General features: G+C 35.0%; 1 protein-coding gene and 1 long non-coding RNA gene across 3 annotated transcripts; one reads left to right on the forward strand and one right to left on the reverse strand.

The window, feature by feature from the left end:
* The first annotated feature begins 256 nt into the window (after nucleotides 1–256).
* On the forward strand, nucleotides 257–18,208 carry sxc (O-linked N-acetylglucosamine (GlcNAc) transferase sxc). Of its 2 annotated transcripts, none has more exons than XM_011069856.2 (12): nucleotides 257–606; nucleotides 4,072–4,222; nucleotides 4,391–4,634; nucleotides 4,972–5,040; nucleotides 9,598–9,794; nucleotides 12,930–13,019; nucleotides 13,163–13,343; nucleotides 13,425–14,027; nucleotides 14,185–14,699; nucleotides 14,852–15,302; nucleotides 15,372–15,748; nucleotides 16,016–18,208. In XM_011069856.2, exons 1-12 carry the CDS (start codon nucleotides 504–506, stop codon nucleotides 16,206–16,208), a joined length of 3,174 nt encoding a protein of 1,057 aa, XP_011068158.1. In that variant the 5' UTR covers nucleotides 257–503; the 3' UTR covers nucleotides 16,209–18,208. The 2 variants fall into 2 exon arrangements, with proteins under 2 accessions (XP_011068158.1, XP_011068157.2); XM_011069855.2 differs by lacking the exon at nucleotides 257–606 and adding an exon at nucleotides 3,125–3,583.
* A 2,404-nt stretch (nucleotides 18,209–20,612) lies between these two features.
* LOC147907963 (uncharacterized) lies at nucleotides 20,613–23,651 on the reverse strand. The gene is made up of 2 exons (XR_015546809.1): nucleotides 21,508–23,651; nucleotides 20,613–21,298 (listed from the first exon to the last, which is right to left on the reverse strand). It is a non-coding gene; the product is annotated as an uncharacterized LOC147907963 (long non-coding RNA).
* Nucleotides 23,652–25,771: the final 2,120 nt, after the last annotated feature.

Genomic DNA, 25,771 nt, shown 5'->3' on the forward strand with positions numbered 1-25,771 from the left:
CTGGAAGATACATGGAAAGTACGCTCACCGTACCGTGAAGATATTTTGCTATCTGTTCTAATGTAGAACCGGCTTTATAGCAAAAATGCATACTAGAGTTATCTAGGCTTCAATTCCTGAACCTCTGAACGTAGCCCATATGTCGATAACGACGATCGACCGAAGATGGCCGAATGTTGCCGAAGACTCTCGAGTGTTTCCACCAAGATTCGCAACTGTCGCCATTGTCGCCATTGTCGCCAACTGTCGCTCATGGAAGATTGGATTCGTAATGGCGCGCGTGTAAAATTTGCGCTAACATGCGTTTCGAGCATATCTGGTATATCAGTCGTACGTTGACGTAAGTGCGTTTGTCGTGTAACTGTCTGTCGTCTGTCAGTCCCAGACGCAATTCCTTGAGTTCGTTGTAACTGCTCGGCTACTCGGCAATTACGTGAGTCGCGCACACATCTGCGGTTCGTCTCTCCTGTGTCTTCGTCCCTGTCTCTCGCCGCGCCGCAGCCATGCAGGCTCAACAGCAACCGCAACAGCAGCAGGGTCACCAGCAGATAGCGGGCACGAGTGTGATACTGAAGATGAACGAGATTCAGCAACTGTCGACTGTCGGTACGTCATTGACACCTTCGTAGATTTTTCGACCTTTCGAAAGATCGAAAAATCTACGTCGCATTTCTGCCCTTGCCTAAAAGAGTTTTAACCTACTCTCTTGTACTCTTGTCCCGATTTCCCGACTTGTCTTTCACCCTCGTTTGCTCTTTACTCTTTATTCTTTTCTATGGTTGCGAAGGGAATATAAAAGCATATGCTGCTCCAACATTTTGTACGTCTCGTCGTAATTTCTATTATTTTATGTCCTTCCCCCTTTCGGAGTTTCAATGTCTGCTTCATTTTCAGTACAGCTATTCGCGCAGTATAACCTGTCTAACAAGTGCAGTTAAAGGAGATAAAAACATATGTATATGCATGCAACACATGAGCGTGTGCATCAGGCGAGCAAGCGAGTAAGCATGTATGTGTGTACATTTGCTACAAGGCGTCTTACTTATCATCTTAATTCAGCGATAAATTCTCCATTTGGATTGATTCCAATTAGAAATTGATTTTCTTAATTGTCAAGATTATCATTTCTGTAAACTCATATTTTAATTATCAGCGCAACTAAATCAATTAAATCAATATATTTTATCAAAACCATTTCTTACATTAAAGAAAAAATATGAAAAATTCTATTTTTATCTTCAAAACTTATTTTTGCAAAAAATTGTTTTAGCTGCTTATAATTCAGAAATTTAAACTATTGAGATTTTGATGTCTTTGAAAGAAGTATAGTTTTCAAGTAAATCAATAAATATATCATTAAAATGAATATATATATATATACATCCTAACTTTAATTGTGTAACATATATATGCCTACATTGCATGCCGAAAAAATATAAGAGAAAGTGCAAGTAAAACGAGCTATTAGATATTGGGAGCAGTTGGAAAAAAAATTTTTTTTAATCATTTTAAATACTATATAACTGTATAACTATTACTAATATTTATAGGATAAGCATGTGTAAGGTTTTTATTATTTGGTCGAAGAGAATTTGATGGGATTTAAACAAAATTATTGGGGTATTTCGTACAAGGTCCATGAATATCATATTGGACAGAAACATCTGTGCTTTTAAACTCCATGTCTTGATTTGAATATCTTTATTAATAAAAGTATAACTCACAAGATATATCACTCTGATATTTGCATTTGTTAAATGCAATAGCATAGTCATGTTATATATGTTTATTTTTCAATTGTATATGTTGTAGCTAGCGATTATGAGTGAGCAAAAAAAAAATGAAATACATTAAAGAAGGATTAAAAAAGTTTAATCTATCGTATTGTAACATGAGATATTGAGGTATAAAAATAATGTCTCTATAAGATATCTTATTCTAATAGCAGTTCTGTTAAAATTTATCTTGTACATATATATATTTTTATTTTTTCATATTTATATTTATTTTTTTCTTTTTTAAGATAAAAAAGCAGGAAAAAAATTTGTTTTTTTTCCAGTTCTAGTAAATATATTTTTATTTTGACCGAACGGGTCAGCAATGTGTAGCAAAGTATTTTCTTCTTGGTTTTTTCACCGGCATCAACATCGCGTCGTCGGTAAGCTTTGCTATCCCTCCTTCTGTAGCGGATCTACCCCTCCTCGCTTCTTCCCCTTTTGTTGAACGCGACAATGGAATATTCCACTGCCTATTCCATCTGCCTTCTGCACAAGGAGGGGAGATCTCCCTTCTCTCTCTCCTTCCTTTTTCGTTGCGATAGCTTCTCCTGCCTTGGTCTCCCAGAACAGGAACGTGTATATCGATTGGTAGTAATGACGATATCAACTCATTTCCAAATAATCCAAATTTAATATTAAAATTTGTATTTCTTGTAGTTTCAATTCAAGTTTCAAGGGAGAGAAATCATTACTTATCGTGGTAGCTTTATTGTTATATTTTTATCTACAAGAGAATAATGTTGTTGCGTACGATGATATACTTCCAAGATGATACGTGTTACATCTATATAGGTGTGGTCGTATATCGGAAAGTCAAAGAGTATATGAAATTAAACTTGCTTCGTTTTGAAGGAAACGGACCTAACCTTTTATAATGAGGGCGACTTTTTGTTTCAGATGAAATCATTGTCGGAAGGTTATTTTTATTTTGGAGAATAATTCTTTTTTTTTCCAAATTAATTTCTCTTTTCATAAAAATCATAAATATCATAGAGAGCAGTCAAGACTTATTTCGAGCTATAATTAAATTAATTTTAAATTAATATAATTAACATAATGTTAATTGCGTTAATTTTTTAAGAAAATATACGAGCACTTTTACTCCATTTTTTATTAAATTAATATTGTAAATTAAATTGTAACTAATTTTATAGCTTTGAATTAGTTCGTTAAGTTTGAAATTATCAACAATTCTTTCTTTAAAGCGTGAAATGAGAAATTGACCTATTGAAGACATATTCGAATGATATACGCCAATATGCGAATATATACGGCCCTGACGTACCTCGCCTTTCCTCTCACCGCGCCGGCCATTTCTCCGTTCTTTCCGTTCGAATCTAACTAAGCGTCAGTCCGCTTAGTCCGCTATAGCATCGACCAATCCCGGACTAGTGAGTACTATGGACAGGAAGGGTAGTCAGGTAGAAGGGTAGAGGGTGAGTTAGAACGAAGCGTACGTGGAGCTCGATGTGGCAAAAGCAAGCGTAAGCGAGCGGAGGAGAATTTATGAATTTATTATTGCCGGAGTGTTGAAAGTGACTTTTTTGGGGCTAAAGTGCGTGAGCAAAGAAGAAAGTTGCTTCTTTCTGTACTCGCATCTCTGCTGTCGAAGATGAGCGTGCACGTTGCGGAGAAAAAGGGCAGCGCGCTCAATGGCATGATCGCGATGATAGACAAGGAGAACGATGACCGGCAGAATGCCGGACAAAACATTATGGTATTCGCGCAGGATTCCCAGAGCAAGGAGCTCATCACCCTAACCGATAATCAAACACCGATCATCAGCGTGACTATAGATACTTATTGTTCGTACACTTCCTGGATATTGCTTTGTCCTCAAAAACCTTTAGGTTCACGTCACGTTTTATAGTCGACGACGATCTGCAAATTCAGTTTAAATTTCCAGATATAATATATATAAATCCGTTCGTTAATAACAGTCCGTTAATTTAATTAGATTATTCTCGGTCATTTTTATGGCGATATTTAAAAAAATGGAAGGAGAGATCATCATTCTCTTTGTATAAGTTTAACCCTTTATCTTAACTTTAGTTCGATTGAGTATTCATTGGAACGTTCTTGAAATATTCTTACATAAAACTAGATACACCTTTCAATGCTATAGTATCTTTACAGCGAAATGCTTATTGAGAGCACAACGGAAGCATTTTCTGTATTTACTGTTAGATTCTGTGATATTAAATAAAGTGAACGAAATGACGACTTAGGAAAATGTTTTTCTTTTTCTGAAATCAAATATTGATTTTGAGTATCGTCTTGCTTTTTCTTTCAGGGTTACTAGAACTTGCTCACAGGGAATACCAGGCGGGAGATTATGAGAACGCTGAAAGACATTGCATGCAGTTATGGCGACAAGAGTCAAACAACACTGGTGTCCTTCTTTTACTTTCCTCCATACATTTCCAATGTAGGAGATTAGAAAAGTAAGAATAATTTCTCTTATCATACATTCAGTTTTTAATTGTAGATATATCATCATAAAAAGAGATGAGCACATATTTTTTTTAATTGTTATATTTTCCATGCGTGTGTATATCTTGACACAAAAGCATATACATGCATATATAAAATCATAATTTTGCACATTTCAGATCAGCACATTACAGCAGCTTAGCGATAAAGCAAAATCCATTATTGGCGGAGGCATATAGCAATTTGGGGAATGTATATAAAGAACGCGGACAGCTACCGGAAGCGCTGGAAAATTATCGTCACGCTGTGAGGCTAAAACCTGACTTCATCGATGGTTACATCAACCTGGCCGCGGCACTTGTGGCAGCTGGCGACATGGAACAAGCCGTTCAAGCCTATGTTACAGCTCTACAATACAATCCCGTGAGAAAATCGACATTACAAATATATACCATTACTATATATAGTTTAGCTATTATTTAAACGAAACACAAATCTGAATGGTTTTTTTCTTCTATCTGCAGCTCTTTTTTTTGAAGCTTCAGAAGACAAAGTTTTTGCTTAAGAAATAAAATCAAGCTTTATTCTTTGTATGACGGAGCTATTACATTAATATAATTTATTTAATATACATTGTAAATTCAGAAATGCGAAACTTACTCATTTAGCCAGCCAATGCTCTCCATTTCATAATATTTTTTTATTTTGAATGTGAGGTATAAGTTATGCGGAAATAATTTACATATTTTGCCTGTTTCAGGATCTTTATTGCGTGCGGAGTGATCTTGGTAATCTTTTGAAAGCATTAGCAAGACTTGATGAAGCCAAGGTATGTTCTGGAATCATTTCCACTAGTTAATAAATTAATCCAACGTGTTACGCACATGTTCGCGAGCGTCTTTACTTCGATCAAGCTATAGACGGCGGAACCATCGAGTAAGGGATAGCACACTTGATTTCTTGAATGAAAAAATTGCTGTACAAGTGTTTTAACTTTGAAAGGATACTTGGTTTATCCTATCTTGAAAATTACATTACCCTCCTTAAATCTTTTGTTCTAATTAGCAGGCAATGTTCCGCCATCCTTGAGTCTTTATTGACATTTCTTGACGGGGTACAAATGCATCGCGCGTATGTGCACGAGCTGCAGCGCTTAGTTCTCCGTGAAATGAGCGGACGGATAAATAAGAATATTCGTTACCACGAGAAGCTTTCAGTCTTTGCCAGGCAATTTGTAAGCGCGGTGCACGATCTTTTATTGTTGAAATTTATAAACTGAGCCGCAACTTTCGAATCTTTGATAGCTATCTTCTATGGAATAACCATGTGAGAAATATTGAGTGCATAATCGCGAGCTCTATAACAGATTGAAGATCGTGTACATTCTTTTATCTGTAACATCGAAAGAACCGCATTTTATGTTGTGAGCAGAATTTAATTTTTCTGAGCGACATTAAACGATGGTTTTTTTAATGTATAAAACCCTAAACAGTATAATAACTTCTAAACCAGATTCCAATCTGAATGCTTTGTAGAAACTTGTGAATTTTTCTTTGTTGAAAATATTTATTACGTTATATCAAAACGATTGGAGACTTGATCGGAAATTCTAAGAAAGGAATAAGATACGAATTTTATAAGTTTTTCTTTTAAATAATTTTGTTTTCTTTTTTTAACACTTGTTACAATGTAACATTTTAAAAGATTTCCTAGAGTCAAGAAAAAAAAAGAAATATCTTATAGTGTTTAGGGGATTATTATCAAAGTAACTGAAGAGAATATTCTTTCTAGCGTTGCGCGTTTTGCAGCAACACCAAGTGCGTTTTGACTATTTTGAGGATTTGTAATGTTGCCACAAATTATAAATTATTTGCCAGTTCCATCTAAGTGGATTTTAATTCCACTAAATCAATATTGATGGTTCTAGCAGCGCGCGAATATGAGCTGATTTTATCTCTTGTTTTGAATATGTATGTTTTGAATGTGCGACTGATTGTTATTACAGCGCACACGCGTTATCACGTGCGTGCTTAATCAACATTTTCATGTGATGACAGAAAGAGAGAGAGAGCGAGAGAATCTATAGTGTGTACGATAATATTGGCGCGAGATCACTTGATCAGTTATTTAAATTAAATGAGAAATTATTGTACAACGCGTTAAATTTACAACGCGATGATATTTCGTCACAGCGACTTTTGACTCTTTAAATTCGAGAACAGATTGTAATAAAAACAGTACTATATCATAAAACTATTACTTCCGAATGCTATCAATACGATCGAATAATAAAAGAAATGTGAAATCGTTAATTTATCATTAATCGGTCAAGTGATCTATTTTGCAGCGCGGCGCGACAACGATCAGTGAGGGTGTACTTATAAATGCACTTGTATTAGTTATGTGTGTGTATACATATATACATTTTTTTTTATTTTTTGATTGCTTCTGGCAAATAGTTTCCGATGTACGATAAACAAATATGATTTATAGATATGCCCTTATTCGATCCTGAAAATGACAGCAAAGCAAATGAGGAAAGCTTCCCGTTACGCTTCCCGCGAATTCCTGAGAACTAGCTAGTACGCTCGTTCGTTTCTTGTCGAGCTCTTCAGCCAACTACCTGCATCGATGAAACAACATAACAAACAACTCTTTCGCATTGTTCATTTTCCACGTAGAGAGATCTGATGATTGATAGAATCCATATAATATGAATGTTTATAAAAAAGAAAGAAATGTAGTCCGTGTTCCGCGATCGTGAGAGACAGGAACTAGCAGCAGTTGACTGATGAGTTCGATTAAGCGTGTCTTTCGCAGGCACGTGAATTATCAACTCGTTTGTGTAAACAATAAACAGAGAGTAGAGAAAAAAGAGATGATAAAACATAAAAGACAAAGATTGAGGCGAAGAGTAATCAGTGAAGAGACATTAACGCAGCTGTCTTATTGTTGTGGATGGGATGATCAACTCTAGGAGGGGATGTGCAGGAGCAATGTGAGGTTGGTCGGTTACCGTGCCGGTTCCTTCGTCAAAGGGTGAATCTGAATCTGGTTATTCAGTAACACACTGTCTCTCGGTCTAAGTTTATTATGAGAGCTTGCAAGCGGTACCTACTGAGTCAACCTACCGAAGGGTACACTGCAGGTAAAGTAATTCCCAAGGCCGGTCTCTAAAACCTTCCAGTTTCTCTCAACTCGTCTTATCCTTCTCAACAAAAAAAAAAAAACAAAAGTCCCTCGTCCTATCCTGTTGGATATCGCAAAATTATTTTACAAAGAAAGAGATAATCGTTACGATACGTTAATTGTTTTTAGATTTGCACATAACGTTCATTATTAGTATTATGCAAGTGTGCTTTTTTTTTATTTCGCTTAAATAAATTTGGAGATTTTATACAAGCAAAACTTTTCAATTTTTAAAACATTTTCATACCAGATTTCATACCATTCTGTATGACGCTATTATGTCATTTATGCCAGATTTATCGTTTGTCCTGCAGCAACGTTACATTCGATGCATTCAATAAAATTACTCTGTTATTGTCAAAGTGAAATTTTAAGACTGATATACTTTCTTTTGCACCGATATATTTATCAGTTATCAATACGAATTTCTTATAAATGTTTTATTATTATAATAGCAAATACGTTTTTGCTAAATAATTGATTTTTTTCATTATATTTCTTCTCTCTAAATAAGCTGTGTTCATTTAATTTAATATGAAATTTATTTATTTATCGGAAAATATAGATTGCTGTAATTGCAATGGTTCTTGTCCATTTATATTACATCGCATATTGCATATCGAGTATAACAAAATTGTACATTTTCCAACCTCCTTTCCTGCTCTTTTTTTTCCCCCTTTAATTCCAGGTTCCGCACCTTACAGAGACCGGTCAACTGTAAATGCCCTCTTATTGTTTAGGTACGGATTACTCTGTTCAATATCAATGCAGCCCACCTCTCGGCACGCGCGATGATTATCCACGCTGAATCCTTAGAGTCGTCATCCTATCGTCGAAAGTCTTTACAATTATTCTTAGTTAAAAATAGAAATCGTTCCTTGTTGAAAAAAACAAAAAGACTTTCGTTAATTGTGAGTTCAGAGACTAAGTCGACTTGATTTTAGCGTACGACTTTCAGCGTGCGGTCGAGTCCATCGGACGCATTTCGGGGATTCTATGTGCACCGAAAGTCGCGCGTTCCAAGATGACGACTCTAGCGCGCACCTTAATACCTTCGGTCCTGGACCTATCTGATTCCCATCCGAGAATGAATTGTTGACTATTCGCGAGGCAACCCTCGTTCATTCTGTTTCCATTCCTTGCCTTTTTCTTGCTCTTATCAATACAAGGAGGGCAAACGTCAAGATTGACAGAAAAGAATTAAAAAATGGAATGAATTACGAAGCTTGTCAATTATTTAAAAAAAAACCATGATATGATATAGCAAAGAAATGAATTTGCGTCCAACATTATGAATTTACATACACTATTTTTACATATATGGCAATTTCGATATGGTGTACTTTTGTTTTCAGGAAATTCATTAAATGATCGTAGTAGAAAACTTATTGGTGTGTTAATGCGTAATTTTAATGTATATGATTTCGTGCAGGTTTCATACTTCTGCAGGCATTTGGTTTGACGTATAATTTTATTTCCCTGGATTATTGTTTTCACAGATATCTGCCTGGATTTTTGCTTCCGCTGATCTTTGATTTCATGATGTATTAAATTTAATTTAAATGTCCTGTGACATATATATATATTTTTTTTAACTCTTTTATTATCTTTAAATTATTGCATTCACATGGATGAACATCGCATTATACAGGATATTGGAAAATGGTTCAGAATTCAAGATGTACTCGCTAAACTAATAGCAGTACAAATTGTTTAATCTACATTAACGAAAGATTCGTACAGGATTTAAAAAAAACAATTTTCGTTAAGTACTTCTAATAAACCTCTAACAATTTTCCTTATCTTCCATTTCTTAAAATCGCTATGATCCTGAAATCTGAAAAAGTAATTCCATCTATCTCACAAGTGCAATTATTCAATCACAAAAACTCATGGAGAGACTCTCGGGCAGCTCCAAAGAGACATCGAAACTATTCAACGTTTGAAGATGGGACGAAGAGATGGCGAGGAAAGGAAACAGAAGTGATATAGAGTGGTAAAAAAAAAAATGTTCTTTTTCGTTCGAGATTATAACGACGAGAGGATGAAGGGAGAGAAAAAGAAAGATGAAAAGGAAGAGAGCGTGTGAAAGAGAGAGAAGCTGCGGCGCGGCGATGGGAGGTCGGGCATACCGCGCGGCGCGCGTCTCTTTGAGTTCGCGAATAAAATTGCTGTAAACTTCATTCTGTTTCTCTAGGCCTGCTATTTAAAGGCGATTGAGACACGGCCGGATTTTGCGGTTGCCTGGAGCAATCTTGGTTGCGTGTTCAATGCGCAAGGAGAAATATGGTTGGCGATACACCATTTCGAAAAAGCAGTTGCCTTGGATCCTAACTTTCTAGATGCTTACATCAACCTTGGAAATGTATTGAAGGAAGCTAGAATTTTTGACAGGTTTGTTTCTGTGCAAATTGATTACTCGTTCTTCTTTTATTTCTTAAATATTATAATATAAATAGTAATAAGTGTAATAAGAGAGTCAAAAGAAGAATAGATAGTCAAATCTGTTAAGAACATGTTTTGCAAAGTATTTGCTACAAATTTTCTCGATAAATGTAAAGTACAGCAGAATCTATTAATATGATAGCAGATTGTCTTGTATTGATGTAAAAATTGAATTTGCCATTTAATATCACGAAATAGCCAGATCATATCGGATACAATCACTTTGCTACAATATTTTGATATTAGAATCATATTTTACTTATGTTGAACAAGAAGTGTTTTTAATCTTATTTTCAAATAATATAAGTAATATATATATATTAATAATGAAACGATTCGATTTTATTCATTTGCAAAGTGATAATTTTTTTTCTATGCTTGTACATTTACTGCTTTACTGTACATTTAATGTATATGAAAAAATATTTGAAAATTAAGTACGACGATTTGCCATAAGTTTACCAAATCGAACTTACAGTATAAAAGTTTTATCTCAATTCACTTGTCGCGATAATTTAAATGACTTTTAGATTTTCGAAGAAAATGATAGACGAAGAAACATTATACGCACAGTGTTGATCAACCAACGTCTTGAAATTCTCGTTGTCGTCGGTTTTAAAGTCTGTGCGAGATTGAAAATGGCTTTAGTTATTCCATTGATGTATCGCATAAAATCATCAATGGCTAGTCAAAAGTCACACAATTTATTTCGAGCAATGTTACTATCTATTGTACTGTTCTCTTTTTTTACGCAAGTTAGAACATGAAGATGTATATATATATATATATATATATATATATATATATATGTATGTATATATATATTTTTTTTTGCGCATTTTTCTGCGCGCGCGCGCGCACACACATTAATTTGCTATGTAATAAAATATTTCATTAGTTTGTTTTTAAAGTTTCCCAATTAGAAAAGAGAAATAATTGAATCATGTGCACTTAAATAAGTATTACGAATTGATATTTTCGTTTGATGCACTTGGAAAGAGAACATAGGTGGATATGGCGCATGAGCTGTCGAGTCAGTACTGAGGATCGATATTTATGTAACATCCTTTTCAAGTTCATCGTCCTCCGTTTGAACGAGAAATTCGAACAATGTACCATTTTTTTTCAAACGCAATTTTTAAATCAGAATATTTCGCGTGATTAACATCGTTGTTTATATTAATTTAGAGAGGAGTTTAGCTATTTTATCGAGATTTTTAATATAGTAAGATAATCTTGGTTTTACAAAGATTTTACTAGAGATATCCATATGTCTGCACGTTTATATTCTTAATTCCCACATTTTTACATGTAAATAGTGATAAAATTTCTTTGTAATACATTCACTTTTTTTAATTACATCTAGTGTCTCTTGACCTATTGATTTTCACCAAGATACGTAATCAAAGAAACAATAGAAATTTTAACATCTTTTGTAACACTTATTTTTTTGCCTACACAACCGACATTATACACACATATCTGTCTTTAGATATTTTAATATTCAGTTATTAGTATATTTTTGTTTTATATATATATATATGTACACGCGACTGAGATTAAGGCAATCATAATAATAAAGTCAATTTTAGCGTTTTTTTTAAATATTTTTTTAACGTTTTTTTCTTATTAATCTATAATAATATATATAAAAGCAAATTGAAATAAAAATGTCCAAAATTAATAGTAATTGATGGATAATAATGGATTCATTGAACGCGGCATTATCTGGCTCCGAGGTTTTCCTCACGCATAAAGTGGGAGAAATTCAAAGACAACTATCGATTCCAAAAGCCGCTCCGCCCCCATTGGAGCCCTTTGCCTCCTCCCATTGTGGGAGGATACGCGTGCCCGTTCAGCTTTCGTTCGCTCGCGAGTTAAACGGCTTTCCTCTGGCTGTTAGCATCTCCCGGCGTTGATCCACCTCCTAGGATCCGCACACCGAAGGATCCGTGCTTGTGTAATTCCTGCTTTAATTCCTGCCACCTAGACATTTATAGATCCTAGGATAAATCGTGAATCCTAGATCCACGTGGATTTAAGGATCTGCGCAGTTGGTGCTGAGTGATTTTTATTTCGATCTCTACGCTTGAATATGAGTGAATTCAAAAGCTGCGTATCCAAGGATCTATACTGATATATCCTTTAATAAATAAATTTTTTAATAGTTTTTACGTGTACATCGAGAATATTGGTGGACCCATGAAAATTATGCTCTCGCGCGCGTCAAAGATATCCAAATTTGTGTATGCAAAAGTTTTCCGTTTAAATCCGTATAGGTATCGGGAAAGCGTGTGTACAATTGTTTTGTACAATTCCTGCAATTTAAAAGAATTGTAGGAAATATTCAAAGAAATTAGGTCCAAGTGAATCTGATGGATATTATCGGAAGGATTCTCTCTTTCTGTGGATCCGCCGCAACATTTTGTGCTTTATGAAAATATCGAGTTCGCTCCAAGCGAACTCGAAAGAAGCTTTGGAAGAATCCTTACTTCCGCGCACCTTGCATGAAGTCACATGCTTTCAAAAATTCCTTTTCCCGAAATTCCTTAGAGTCAAGATTCTCTTGCATCCCTGTCTCTAAAGATTAAGAGATTTCAACGTATCGCGCGTCGTCAAAGATCCTTCCTTCGGATCCGTGGTCTCTTCCTTGGGATCCGCGGATCCAAGACAGCCGGGATGGAGAAGGAATGGACTGCCAGTGCGTGGTCGTCTATACGGTGATCTCGCCTTCGACTACTATCGCGCCCGCGCTTCGCGTTCAAATAGAAGATACTCTCGCGCGACCCTCTACGTCTGGATGCGTCTCCTGGATCAGGCGCTACGTTAAAAGGTTCAGCAGACTCGTCTATAGCGCTGGGAGCTGTATTAAACAACTACTCTCTATAATAATTACGATCGAATCGATAGATATGATCATAAATCATTTTTCTTTTTAATATAATATAGATTATAGATTGTAGAGAGAGAAGTGATGTTCACTTAATATTATTAAGGTCTTTTATAAGCTAAGCCTTTATCAAGCCTTTACTAAGATGATCTCTGAAGTCAACAACATTATTTTTCAATTACCAATTGTTACAGAGCTGTAGCCGCGTATCTCCGCGCGTTAAACCTTAGTCCTAACAATGCAGTCGTACATGGAAATTTGGCGTGCGTTTATTATGAACAAGGGTAAGTTAATGTTTCACATTTATACTTGTAAGGGAAATTTTCGAGGGGGGAGGGGGGGGGGGTAACATAATCTTGATAAAACAAAAAGTCGACGTGTTCCGAGAGAGAAAAAAAAAGTAATCGAAAATTGTGTAATATTATAGACTCATCGATCTGGCCATCGACACATATCGTCGTGCTATTGAATTACAACCCAATTTTCCTGATGCGTACTGCAATCTGGCGAACGCTCTCAAAGAAAAGGGACAAGTGGTCGAAGCGGAAGAATGTTACAATACCGCCCTCCGACTTTGTCCCACACACGCGGATTCTCTTAATAACCTGGTACGAAATTATATCATTTTAAATGTAATGTAAATGCTAGAAGAATAATTAAATAAGTTTATAACGAAATGATTTCTTTAGGCCAACATAAAACGCGAGCAAGGCTACATTGAGGAGGCAACTCGCTTATATCTTAAAGCCCTGGAAGTATTTCCCGAGTTTGCGGCCGCTCATAGCAATCTCGCCTCTGTCTTGCAGCAGCAGGGCAAACTGAATGAGGCATTGATGCATTATAAGGAGGCAATTCGCATACAGCCGACCTTTGCCGATGCTTATTCAAATATGGGAAACACTCTGAAAGAGATGCAAGATATACAAGGCGCTCTGCAATGCTACACTCGGGCTATCCAAATCAATCCGGCCTTTGCTGACGCTCATTCCAATTTGGCATCGATCCATAAAGATTCCGGCAACATTCCCGAAGCGATTCAATCATACAGGACAGCGTTGAAGTTGAAGCCAGACTTTCCAGATGCCTATTGCAATTTGGCGCACTGTTTGCAAATAGTGTGCGATTGGACTGATTACGAAGCCAGGATGAAGAAGTTGGTGTCTATTGTTGCTGAACAGCTAGATAAAAATAGACTACCTAGCGTGCATCCGCATCATTCCATGCTTTATCCTTTATCTCACGAGTTCCGGAAAGCTATTGCTGCTCGACATGCTAATCTTTGCATAGAGAAAGTAAGTCCGCTTATTTATTCAGTAAATCTTTTTTTTTTATAACAATTAATATACTTTATTGATTATTATTAATGATTATTATTCTATTCCGTTTACTACTCTATAAATATTTTCCCTATCGGTAATTATTATGTATGAATAAATCTGTATATTGCAGATTCATGTTCTTCACAAACAACCATATAAATACCCGCGTACAATTAGCACACGATTGAAGATTGGATATGTTTCGTCGGACTTTGGTAATCATCCGACCAGTCACTTGATGCAATCAATACCTGGCTTACACGAGCGTGAGAAAGTCGAGATCTTCTGCTACGCGCTTAGCGCAGATGATGGCACAACCTTTCGTGCGAAGATAGCGCGAGAGACCGAGCATTTTGTCGATCTCTCTCAAATTCCATGCAATGGCAAAGCTGCCGACCGCATTAATGCCGATGGCATCCATATTCTAGTGAACATGAACGGCTATACGAAAGGTGCTAGAAACGAGATCTTCGCTTTGCGACCAGCTCCGATCCAGGTTATGTGGCTAGGTTATCCTGGTACCTCTGGCGCAAGTTTCATGGACTATCTCATTACGGACGAGGTCACTTCGCCGTTGGAGCTCGCCAGTCAATACAGCGAGAAACTCGCCTATATGCCACACACTTATTTCATCGGCGATCATAAGTACGTAAATTTAGTTTTTATTTTTTTGCAAATTTTTTTAATAGATGATAAAGATTATATAAAGATCAAATAGCTGCATTCCTGTAAAATCTCATTTTACAAAAAATTGTATAGCTTGGCCATTTAACAAAATTACACCTATTTATTTTTAGGCAAATGTTTCCTCATCTGAAGGAACGTTTAATCTTAACGGACAAGTTGAATCACAAAGGCAAAGTAGCTGACAACGTTGCGGTAATCAATGCCACGGATCTCTCGCCGATGATTGAGAATACTCTGATAAAAGAGATTCGCGAGGTAGTTGTGCCAGACAAAAAGCAACCCGTTGAAATTTCACTCAAAGTTGCCGAATTACCGACCACTACTCCGATTGAAACGATGATTGCTTCTGGTCAGTGTCAAATGTCTGTGAATGGCGTCGTTGTGCAAAACGGTATGGCCACCACACAGGTGAACAACAAAACTGCTACAGGCGAGGAGGTGCCTCAGAATATTGTGATTACAACCAGGCAACAGTACGGCTTACCAGAGGATGCCGTAGTTTATTGCAACTTCAATCAGTTGTACAAGATCGATCCACTTACTCTTCACATGTGGGCACACGTAAGTAACAACAAAACAATTTCGTGAGACGTAAATTCCACATCAAATTGTCTATAACCTTGATTTTAGATATTGAAACACGTGCCAAATTCCGTGCTGTGGTTGCTACGTTTTCCGGCGGTTGGCGAACCTAATCTTCAAGCAACGGCGCAACAATTGGGTCTGGCGCCCGGCAGAATTCTGTTCAGCAACGTTGCTGCTAAAGAAGAACACGTGAGACGAGGCCAATTGGCCGACGTATGTTTAGACACACCACTTTGCAATGGACACACAACCAGTATGGATGTTTTGTGGACTGGAACGCCGGTAGTTACGCTTCCTGGAGAAACTCTAGCCTCTCGTGTCGCAGCTAGTCAATTAAACACTCTTGGTTGTCCCGAACTAGTAGCGCGAACACGACAGGAATATCAAGATATCTCTATTAGATTGGGTACCGATAGAGAATAGTAAGTATTTTGACATTTGTGACCTGCCTCTTTAAGACATTGTATAATTCTTTTTTTATAGAATTTAACATACATTAAGATTAAAATTAATATAATAAATTTAAGATTCAGTAAAGAATAACGATTCAAAACGGTTTTAACATCTGTATAAAATATTATATATATTGTTGATAAAAATAGTTTACATATATAACTTGAATGATTCATAGCCCTATATTATATTATTTAGTTTATCTAATAATATAATAACTTATTTCTTTGTGCCAGCTTGAAAGCAACAAGAGCTAAAGTTTGGAAGGCTCGATCAGAAAGTCCACTATTTAACTGCAAGCTGTACGCCATGGGCATGGAGATGTTGTACACAAAGATGTGGGAGCGTTACGCGCATGGAGAAAATCCTGATCATGTTTCAGCCCTTGATAAGAACGACAGTCAAAAGTCATCAAGCATTTCTTCTTAAGATATTTGACGATTACTTGAGCTTCAATTTTGCGATTAACGATTTCTCTTCCCCGAAAATTTTAGCATTTGCAATTATGGTTAACATATCTATATTCTCATCGTATATAAATTTCGTATCTCTGCTGAAACTATTTTGTACAATAAATTCACGGAGCTTAAACTAGACAGTAGATATTAATGTATACATTTACACAAGCTTTCTTACGATTCTCGCGCTCTGTACTTTTTTTAAAGATGATTTTCTTAATAACATTTGCGCGTTCGAGAAAAATCAGTTGAATCATATTTCGTAAAAAATTGACAAAATTATGGAAAAGCAATTTGAATTCACACATGTACGAAATTTTTTAAGAAACTGTCAAAAACAGTAACAATAGCAAGTATTAATGAATATTCTTGTCTGTAGAAAAACAATATTTCCAATATCTTATTTTTTATCTATGTTTTTCTGCAAAACATCTGTCTGAATAAAATATCATCAGTGGATTTATTGAATTATCAAAAATTATTTAAAAAATTTAAAATTTGAAATTTAATGACTTCTCAAAAATTTTAAAGAATTGCAACAAAAATTGGCAATTTCGAAAATTTAGACATCAAGAACTTTAAAAGAAGTTAATATGCAAAATTTTCTTTTTAATTTACAAATTTACCGCAAGTTGTACTATTATAAACTGCAATCGAAATCCACTATTGTACATTCTGCTTATATTATTGCAATTCACATAAATATGAACGTGCTATCTCGAGATATCTATCCTCGCTTTCTGTAGGTGACTTTTAATGCAGAGATGTGATTTGTTGAAGAACAAGAATACTTGACAAAGATTAGGCTTAATAGAATTAAACTTCACCATATCGTTCCACTATCGCAAAGGATATAAAGGCATAAAGGCTGCAGAGTTTGTTCTTTGAAATTTAGAGAAATCCTGAAAGATAAAAAGCCAGAAGAAAAGATCGAAAAATGCCAAAGATTTGCAAAATCTTATTAAATTTCAATAAATCAAGAATTGTGAAAGTTCAAGGATCCAATATATATGTAATTTAAACAAGGAACCAGAAATTTCCAAATTCAAAACGTTTTTTCAATCGAGATTTCAAAGACATACAAGTTATAAATTGATCAAGATCGTAAAGATGAAAAAATCGGAAAAATTTATAGAAGAAAGAGAAAGAGGAAGAGGGAGAAAAGAGAGAGAGAGAGAGAGAATGCCAAAAATGAATCTAAAAAACTATAAATCTAGAAATTTTGAATGCAAAGACTGAATATCGAAATAATTTGTTTAGTAATTGACGAATCACGAATTGAATCACGTATGACTTCTATTTTCATAAAATGCTAAAAAGCTTTAAAAAAATTTTTTGGTATTTGATGTCTAATGTCAGTACAATCAAATTTTTGTAAGGATAAAAGTATACACGATACAATTGTTGAAATCATTTCGATATTCATTCGTTGTAGTTAACACGGTTTACCATCTTCAGTATTGGGATTTTCCAAACATTTGAAAAATGATATTACTTATCGGCTACGGACAGCGTAACATAACTGTATTATATCAAACGACTAATGATAATGTTCATGTAAATATTAATAAAGATAATTGTTAATTATTTACGTTAGTCCAATAGCTGATATTGTGCGATTTGTGGTATTGACGAAATGTGTAGAGATAAAAAATATTGGACTATAGCGAATTGTTCTATGTGTAGAAAATAAAAATGATAAACGAAACAGTCTTTTACAGTTTGTGCGTTGACATTGTACATTCTGTGATTTGGAACATTGTGTCGATAGGTCATGCGATGATCTTATGGTAGTCGACAGAAACGTACCTCTCGAAGGACAGTGAGTACTAAGGAATAATTGCATCGTTCTTAATGTAATGATCGCTCAAGTATAACTGTATTATATTTTCAATATGCTCTGAATTTAAATATAATCCCCCCATCGTTGTATTTAATTAATTAAATAAATATGGGTTATGAGAAAAAAAATTACACAGTCAGTGAAGTTTATCACTATTCGAGTAATAGACGAATCACCGAGAGTAGCATTATCAAGGAATGTGCATACTTTATTAGCCATTGAATAATTGTTTTACCGTTTATACATGTACCAAGCAAATTGTTGGCAATATTCTAATAGTTTGTCAGTAAATTTGAAAATATTAAAATTGGCATATTAATTGTATCCACGATAAGTTTGTGTTCTGCTAGCAGAGCATGTAAACACAAGGTGACAGCAGATTACCAGCAGAAACTAGGCAGAATCTGCCATTTCGTAGCTACTTTAATATATATGCTCGATTTCTGCAGCCAGTCTACTACTATATTAGTTTTCAGAATATCTATGATATCTATGATATTCATTATATGAATATTACATTCTGTTGACAAAATTTGAAAAATACGCTTTGCAAAATCTATTTTACAGATTGACTTTGAAATACATGTACATTTTTCAGTGAAACTTGTTTCATAATCCTATCTAGTACCGATTAAAAAATGGCTATACTTTTTTTTCTAAAAGAGGTTGTTGAATTTAAGAAATTCGTGACTTTATGTTCAATAAATGCCTTTAAATAACCAATTAAATTAAAGCAAGTAAAACGTTACTTTTTTGCAGAGAGAAAATCGTATTGGAATCGATTTCTTTCTATAATACCGTCAATTTTAGATAGGTGACGCGCATATTAACCGTACGGTCGCAGATCGCATTTCTCTATCACGTTCAATAACATATCCGCCCACCGTGGCACGGCGTGTACCCCGTCGGGACTATCAGTATCGCTCTTGATAGTCGCTATTTGTTAAACGTCGGTTACGTGGCAGATAAAAGCATTGTAATGCGGGCATTTAGCTTTCATGACGTGCGCTTATCGCGCATTCACATGAAGTCCGTCGAATCGTTTCGCGCCTCATTGCGAGCCAATATACATGGTGTGATAAACTCAAAGAACCCTATAATGTCTTAAAATTTCGAAAATGTTTCGTGAAAAAGATATTTCTGTGGAAAAAAAAACATCATTACAAGGTTTCTAAAATGCCTTTTGTCTCGATTTATAATATTGAATTGAAATATTTAAATAGATTGAAGAAATATAGATACCGAAAAAATTCGCTTATATTTATCATGTATACACACACACACACACACGTGTGTGTGTGTGTGTGTGTGTGTGTGTATAATTCGATTTACAAAGTTGACTTACGAAGTTGAATGAAAATGGATTTTACAAATCAAGATTTACAGCTATATACTTGTTATAATCCACATAATGAGAAAGGAATATTTAATCATTTTGTGCTATTGAACCTTATAACGTAGCGATATGCGAGAAAGTTAATTTATTTCAATGTATAAGTAAATTAATGCAAGAGGAAATGATTCATATGATTTTTCGTTTCTGACATCATGATTCAATATGGCTGCGGTGTGCAGATGAGAGACAGAGTTGGAATCTTAAATGCCAAATTAAAATGACTTAAACGATAATGAATTCCGAAAATAAATTACGCCTTTCCATGGGTCATTCCATATAAACATGCGACATGCGTAAGTCCCTATTTTTGTTTTTGGCGCAGCAGCGGCACTGCGATCGCGTTTCATACGGCCCTTAGGCGCAGTATCGATTGCTGCCACCTTGCGAGGGTGAAACTGGGTCGCAAGTACCCTTCCCACAGGGAACAGTCGCTTGCTTTATTCCATCCTCCCCGTGCATGTCATTTTACATCATTCTCTCGTTCTTATCGGCTCATTGTCAAATTAATTCATGCCGTTGCTGTTGCTTTTAATATTAATGTAATTAATAATAATCAGATATCCTAATATTAATATCCAAATGCATATACACTTCATTCATGACTATGTTCATATATAATATATTTCTGACGTATTCATTTTTTTCCGACACAGTCGTTTTGTTTTTATTCTGACAGAATTTTTTTTTTTTTTGTAATTTGATATGCCATTTTTGTAATTGATTATTTAGGTATGAATGTCAGGGACTCGTCCCAGATCGTAAATAGACTTGAACGAGTTATATGTACCGTATATGTATATACGTGTACTCACGCGCATCCCATTTACTTTACCCTCTTCTCTTTCTAACCTATGTATTTCATTCGCTCCCCTCTACAGTCTCTCCTCTTTCTTTTTATCTTCTTTTATCTTCAATTGTAGTGACAGGCACAACAATTTTCAGAATTAACATCATGCTCAAATTAAATTGATTCATAATTGCACGACAGCTGTATTTCTCGAGATTATGAATTAAAATGTCTATGGTTAGAAATAAAATAATAAAATAAAGTAATAACGAGAATCTGTATGTAATAATAAGCTCTCTATCTAATTAATAAAATGTATGTTTTTTTCCGAGAAAGAAAACGAACCAACTTTTTGTCTCGAACTATGTCATTGGATTTATTATTCTTGACACATTATATTGATTACATCCATACTTCTTATCTCTCTTTCATTTAGCCACGAGTTAAATTATCCATTTCTTGGAATTTCTTGGTCTTCAGTGTCACACGGATGGACTAGTAGACCGTTGGATAGCGAGCGTTTCGCCCCTCTTCCCGGGGGTTAGTTTGCTCGCGTTTGCGTGCCTTGGAAGGTTGCTTGGAGTGGGTGGAGGAAGGGGCATCTTTGACATAAATAATCAGTAGTGGAGCACCACGGTGCCGGTCTGGTTGCCATAGCAACGGCATCGATCGAGGCCTACCAAGAGGTCGAAGCTGAGTACCTTCCTTTTTTTCTTCTTCCCCTTTGCTATCTTACTTCGTAATCCTTCTCTTGCTCTCAATCCGTCCGTTGCGTTGATAGGGTCGGCTAGGCTTCTTCCGCTCTGCTTTCTTAATAATTCGCCTCAGCCGTTTCCGTTTCCTGATTGTCTAGTCTAGCCATCCGGTTATAGGGACGGTACACAAATCTTGGTAAATTTTACCAGCCGCTTTTTTCATGTTACAGGAATATCGTGTCGTACGTGTAATTAATTATACATATATTATACAGATGTGTGATTTGTCTTTTACATATTATTTAAAAAATTGTTAGTATTTGTCGAAAATATTATTCTTCTAAAACAAAAAATAAGATTTAAAAGAATAATGTATTTTAAAAGAATGTTTTTCAATATAATGCCAAAAATTTTTCAAATAAAATGTAAAAACCAAATGTTGAAGAAGGTAATATAATGTTAACAATCTAAAATAATTTGATTTAACTGATTTAACTGACTCACTGAACTAAAATAAAGCAAAATTACATCAATATTGTTAATACTTACTAATCTACGGAAAAATACAACAAATAAATTAAATTGAGAATATCGAAAAGAGTTGTGCTGCAAAAGATTAATGAATATTTCAACTGGAAAGTTTCTCTCGAGGTTTAAAGTGTCTGTAGCTAGAAATATTTCAGACTGAAAACTAGGTTTTGCCTAGTAACCTACTTTATTATATATATTTTCGTATACATCGAATCAATATTTGATTTCATTGGATGTATGTGTGTGTGTGGTGTGTGTGTGTGTGTGTGTGTGTGTGTGCGCGCGCGCGCGCGCGCGCGTGTGTGCATGTGTGTGTGCGCTGTATCTCATCTGCATATTATCAGAAAGAAAGCTTAGAGTTAAATATATTTTATATATTTAAATATATTATATATTTGGATATTTTGAAATGGATTTTGATTTGGATAAAGTTCTCTCTCTCTCTCTCTCTCTCTCTCTTTCTGTCTCTCCTTATACGCTTTACATATCGCATACAAATAATGTTTGCCAGACGTGGGAAAAACGCAGAAAGAACCGCGGAAAGAGTCCGCGTAATCCGCAGCAAGTCCAACGTTCGTGTACGACGTTCGTGACGAAGCATTTCAAGGCTGAGCTGTTGTCCCTCTTGTCCGCCACCTCGTCCCAGTACGTCCACCGTTGGTTTCATCTTCGTCTATTTGCCGTGTAACCCGTCGCGCAGCGGCGGATCTATCCCTATCGCATGACTCCGCAGCGTTACGCAACAGCCTGTGCGCCCGCGCGCGTACACAAGCGTGAGGCGCGAGCGTCGTGAATGCGATGTTGCCGCGCGCACCGCACCGCGGCGCGGCGCGACGCGACGCGGCACGGCGCAACCGAGAAACGTTAGGCGTATACATATATCTATCAAGTATATTCACGTATCACGTATCTACACATATGCGTACATATATACGTAACACGCGCGTACGCTTTGTGACGTAGGGCCTGGTTTGCGACTGAGGTTGGTTATATAGGTAGTGGCCTGGTGGAGAGAATCTAGGTAAAGGCTCAGACCCGACCCGATTTAAAATCTCGATATTTCCGACGTGAGCGCATATACATATATATATATATCTGACAATTTGATAATTATCAAGTGAACGCAGTGTATATAAATCATTATGCGATATTATGCGAGTAACCGACAAGATTTATGATTTATAACGCTAGATCAGCTAAACATTGGATAACTGATATTGGAATAATAAATAAGATTCGAGATTGTAAGTCAGTAGCTATGCGAAATCGCCCACTGCCGCCAAAAAGTTCGTGTTTCACGCACTTTCATTACACTTCCGATGTACTTCCGCATAGCGTTGGACTCTCAAGGAGACTCGTAAATACTGTGCACCTGCAATCGCAAAAATGCACGCAATGTTCGCGTGCCACCGCTCGCGCTCGTTCAGCAAAATAAAGACCAATCGTTGTCCTATCGAACATTATAAACGTATCATCGGTTGTGATCATCAAAGAAAGTTTAGTAAATGTCGCTTGTAATGATAAAAAAATTACATATAGAAGAGAGACAATGGACAACAAACGTGCATATAAAATGAATATAAGAAGAATGAATATTACGACGATTAATTTTGATTTTTTATCAGCATAATACAAGCGATGATGTAAATATGCGACAATTTTTATTTATCAAAGATCTTTATATCTGTCATCTCTATTTAAAAATAAAAATAGGCTAAAGAAAAATAGGCAAAGATAGATCGAATAGATTATAAAAACAGTAGGAAAGAGAATCGGAAAGACGGCGATTCTAGCTCTTTTCATCGTTATACATTTCTCCGACATTCCATTATATTCCTACGGCATTATTTTCCCTGTTCGCACTCTTCCCTATCCCTACTCTTGCGTTTCCTTCGATCTCCTCGACGACGAAGAACAGTCTGACAATGGCTCTTTTTTCCGACAACGTCCGAAGGTCGAAACACGAGACGAGCCGGTATCGAATGGGAGTATAGTACGACGAAGCAAAATGGCGAGCCTAACGTTCACGTAACCGAGGCAGGGGAATCCCTCCACACGTTGGCTAAATCTAGCTCGCAGTTTTTTCTCGAGCGCCCACAAGGCCGGTTAATTATGCTCTCGTCTTTTTGCAACTCGTCGGTTATTATAAAGATCCTCTCTCTTTCTCGATGCATGCTTTGCGCGTGTCTAACTCGCGTGTATTGCGCTATAGGAAAAGATAAGAAGATAAGAAGATTTGCCTTGTTGAACAATTTTGCGATGGATATTTTATCTAATACATCCAGAAAGATGGATAAATAAGACGTGTCTTTCGAATGAAGTTTCACCGTACGATGATAAATGAAGATTTGAGCGATCTCAGTAATCTCACAGAAATTGTGACTTTTGTATTTTGATACTAAGTTCGCCAAATTCTCAAATATCTTACTTATTCGATCGAACGTCGTTCTAAGAAAGAAAGGAGCAATTCTTGCTGTATTAAAAAAGATGTTAATGGATAGTATACTGTATTACTTTGCCAACAAGGAAAGGAAATTCGTGACAAGTTATTCAAATTAAATAGAACGAAGATTTTTGCAAAAAACTACATTAACGAATCACGATACTTGATCTTTATGTTGATATAATAATATCTAAGCACTGTTATAATTTAAAAATTTATATAAATATACTGATGATGATTTAATATAAGATCGAAAAGTCTATCGTCTTATGTACACAAAAATTGTTTAGTATACATTTGCACGTACATCTTGCGAATTAACTTTTTTGCTCCTGTATGTAACTACAATATACAATATTTTTGACTTTGTTCTGAAAGTCATTATATTGTTTTAATTTTATTTAATAAAATATGATCTTCAATAAATGTGCGTTTCTAATCATACGATTGAATATAGCGGATGAGAACTCGCGTACTAAAAAATCATAAGCATCCGTGCTTGCATAACGTACACCGAGTAACAATTACTGAGTAACTATAATTCGCAGTCGGTTATGACGATAAAATAATTGCCGATGTTCTTTTTGCGCTTTACACAAAATGATTATTGACGCATAAGAGTTATAAATATATGCGTAAGCAATAGAAAAGCAGTAAATATTGTATATCAATAAATAAGTATGTGTAAGCCCTAAAGTTTTTAATATAATAATTTTTGTCTCTTCGGCTCTCTATTTAATTTCATATATTTTATATATATTTTATATATATTTTATGTGTGTGTGTGTGTATGTATAATTTCTCCACGGTTTATTTTATAATAAAATATCTACATCTTTTATAATAAAATATTGTAATAAAGAAGATAATAATAAAACTTTATCTTGATAAGTATTCATATTAGCACTATTAAATTATTATGCAAGATAGAAATGTAATAAAAATTAATTACATCATTATATAATAGTAATTTCTTCAATGTAACAAGAATTATATTGTGAATGTGTATTTTATATAAATGATAATTATAGTGCAAACGCATGGTAAGATTAATAAGATGCGACCATTTAACGCGGAAAGGTGTTTTCTTACGCTCGTGCGTAATTACTATTGCTGCTTGTAGTAAACAACTCGCGTGTATAGCAAAAGTATACGATGCTAGACATTTTTAAGAATAATGGAAAAATGTATTTAGATTATTATTTTACAATAAGTTATTATATTTTGCTGCAGAAATATTTTACTATATTTTATTGATCATGCGATTGAATGACACAACGTAATTTACGTTGCTTTATGATAGTTACGACATAGATATACACTATATAAGAGAGTAAGTAGCACGCTGGTGTTTCCTGTATACCGGGTGCCCCACATATTTTAATTATATTTGTTGTTTATAATTTACTACGATTAGTAAAAATAAAAGTGAAGGAGTGAAATTAATGAAAAGAAAAAAAATTGGAAAAAATTAATGTAATATTTATTACAAATAAATATTTGAAGAAATTAATAAAATAATAATTTTGTGAGATTATAGTATAATAAATAATATACAAAAAGAGATAATTTTTCGGTACCTATTATATTTTTGTAGATTCTTGGAGAGTACATATAATTAAAAAAATTATATAAAAAACTACGATTTAGATCGTGAAAATAAAAAATATCTTTATTGGAATTGGCAATAATTCAATAAATTGTAAAACTAGTAAGTATTACAACTATTGAAATTCGTAATAAATTATAAAATTACAAAATAATTTGAATTGAAGACAAAAACTAAAATTATTTCTCTTCAAGATCTATTGATGAAATTCAATGCAATTTTATATTATA

This window comes from Acromyrmex echinatior, chromosome 11 (genome assembly GCF_024713525.1).
Source record: "Acromyrmex echinatior isolate Ae372 chromosome 11, ASM2471352v2, whole genome shotgun sequence".
Classification (NCBI taxonomy): domain Eukaryota; kingdom Metazoa; phylum Arthropoda; class Insecta; order Hymenoptera; family Formicidae; genus Acromyrmex; species Acromyrmex echinatior.

Excerpts from the sequence above, each read along its gene's own strand:
- sxc (XM_011069855.2), top strand. The coding sequence starts at position 3,391 with ATGAGCGTGCACGTTGCGGAGAAAAAGGGCAGCGCGCTCAATGGCATG. Across the intron at positions 14,700-14,851 it reads TATTTCATCGGCGATCATAA|GCAAATGTTTCCTCATCTGA; the intron begins GTACGTAAATTT and ends ATTTATTTTTAG. Across the intron at positions 15,303-15,371 it reads CTCTTCACATGTGGGCACAC|ATATTGAAACACGTGCCAAA; the intron begins GTAAGTAACAAC and ends CCTTGATTTTAG.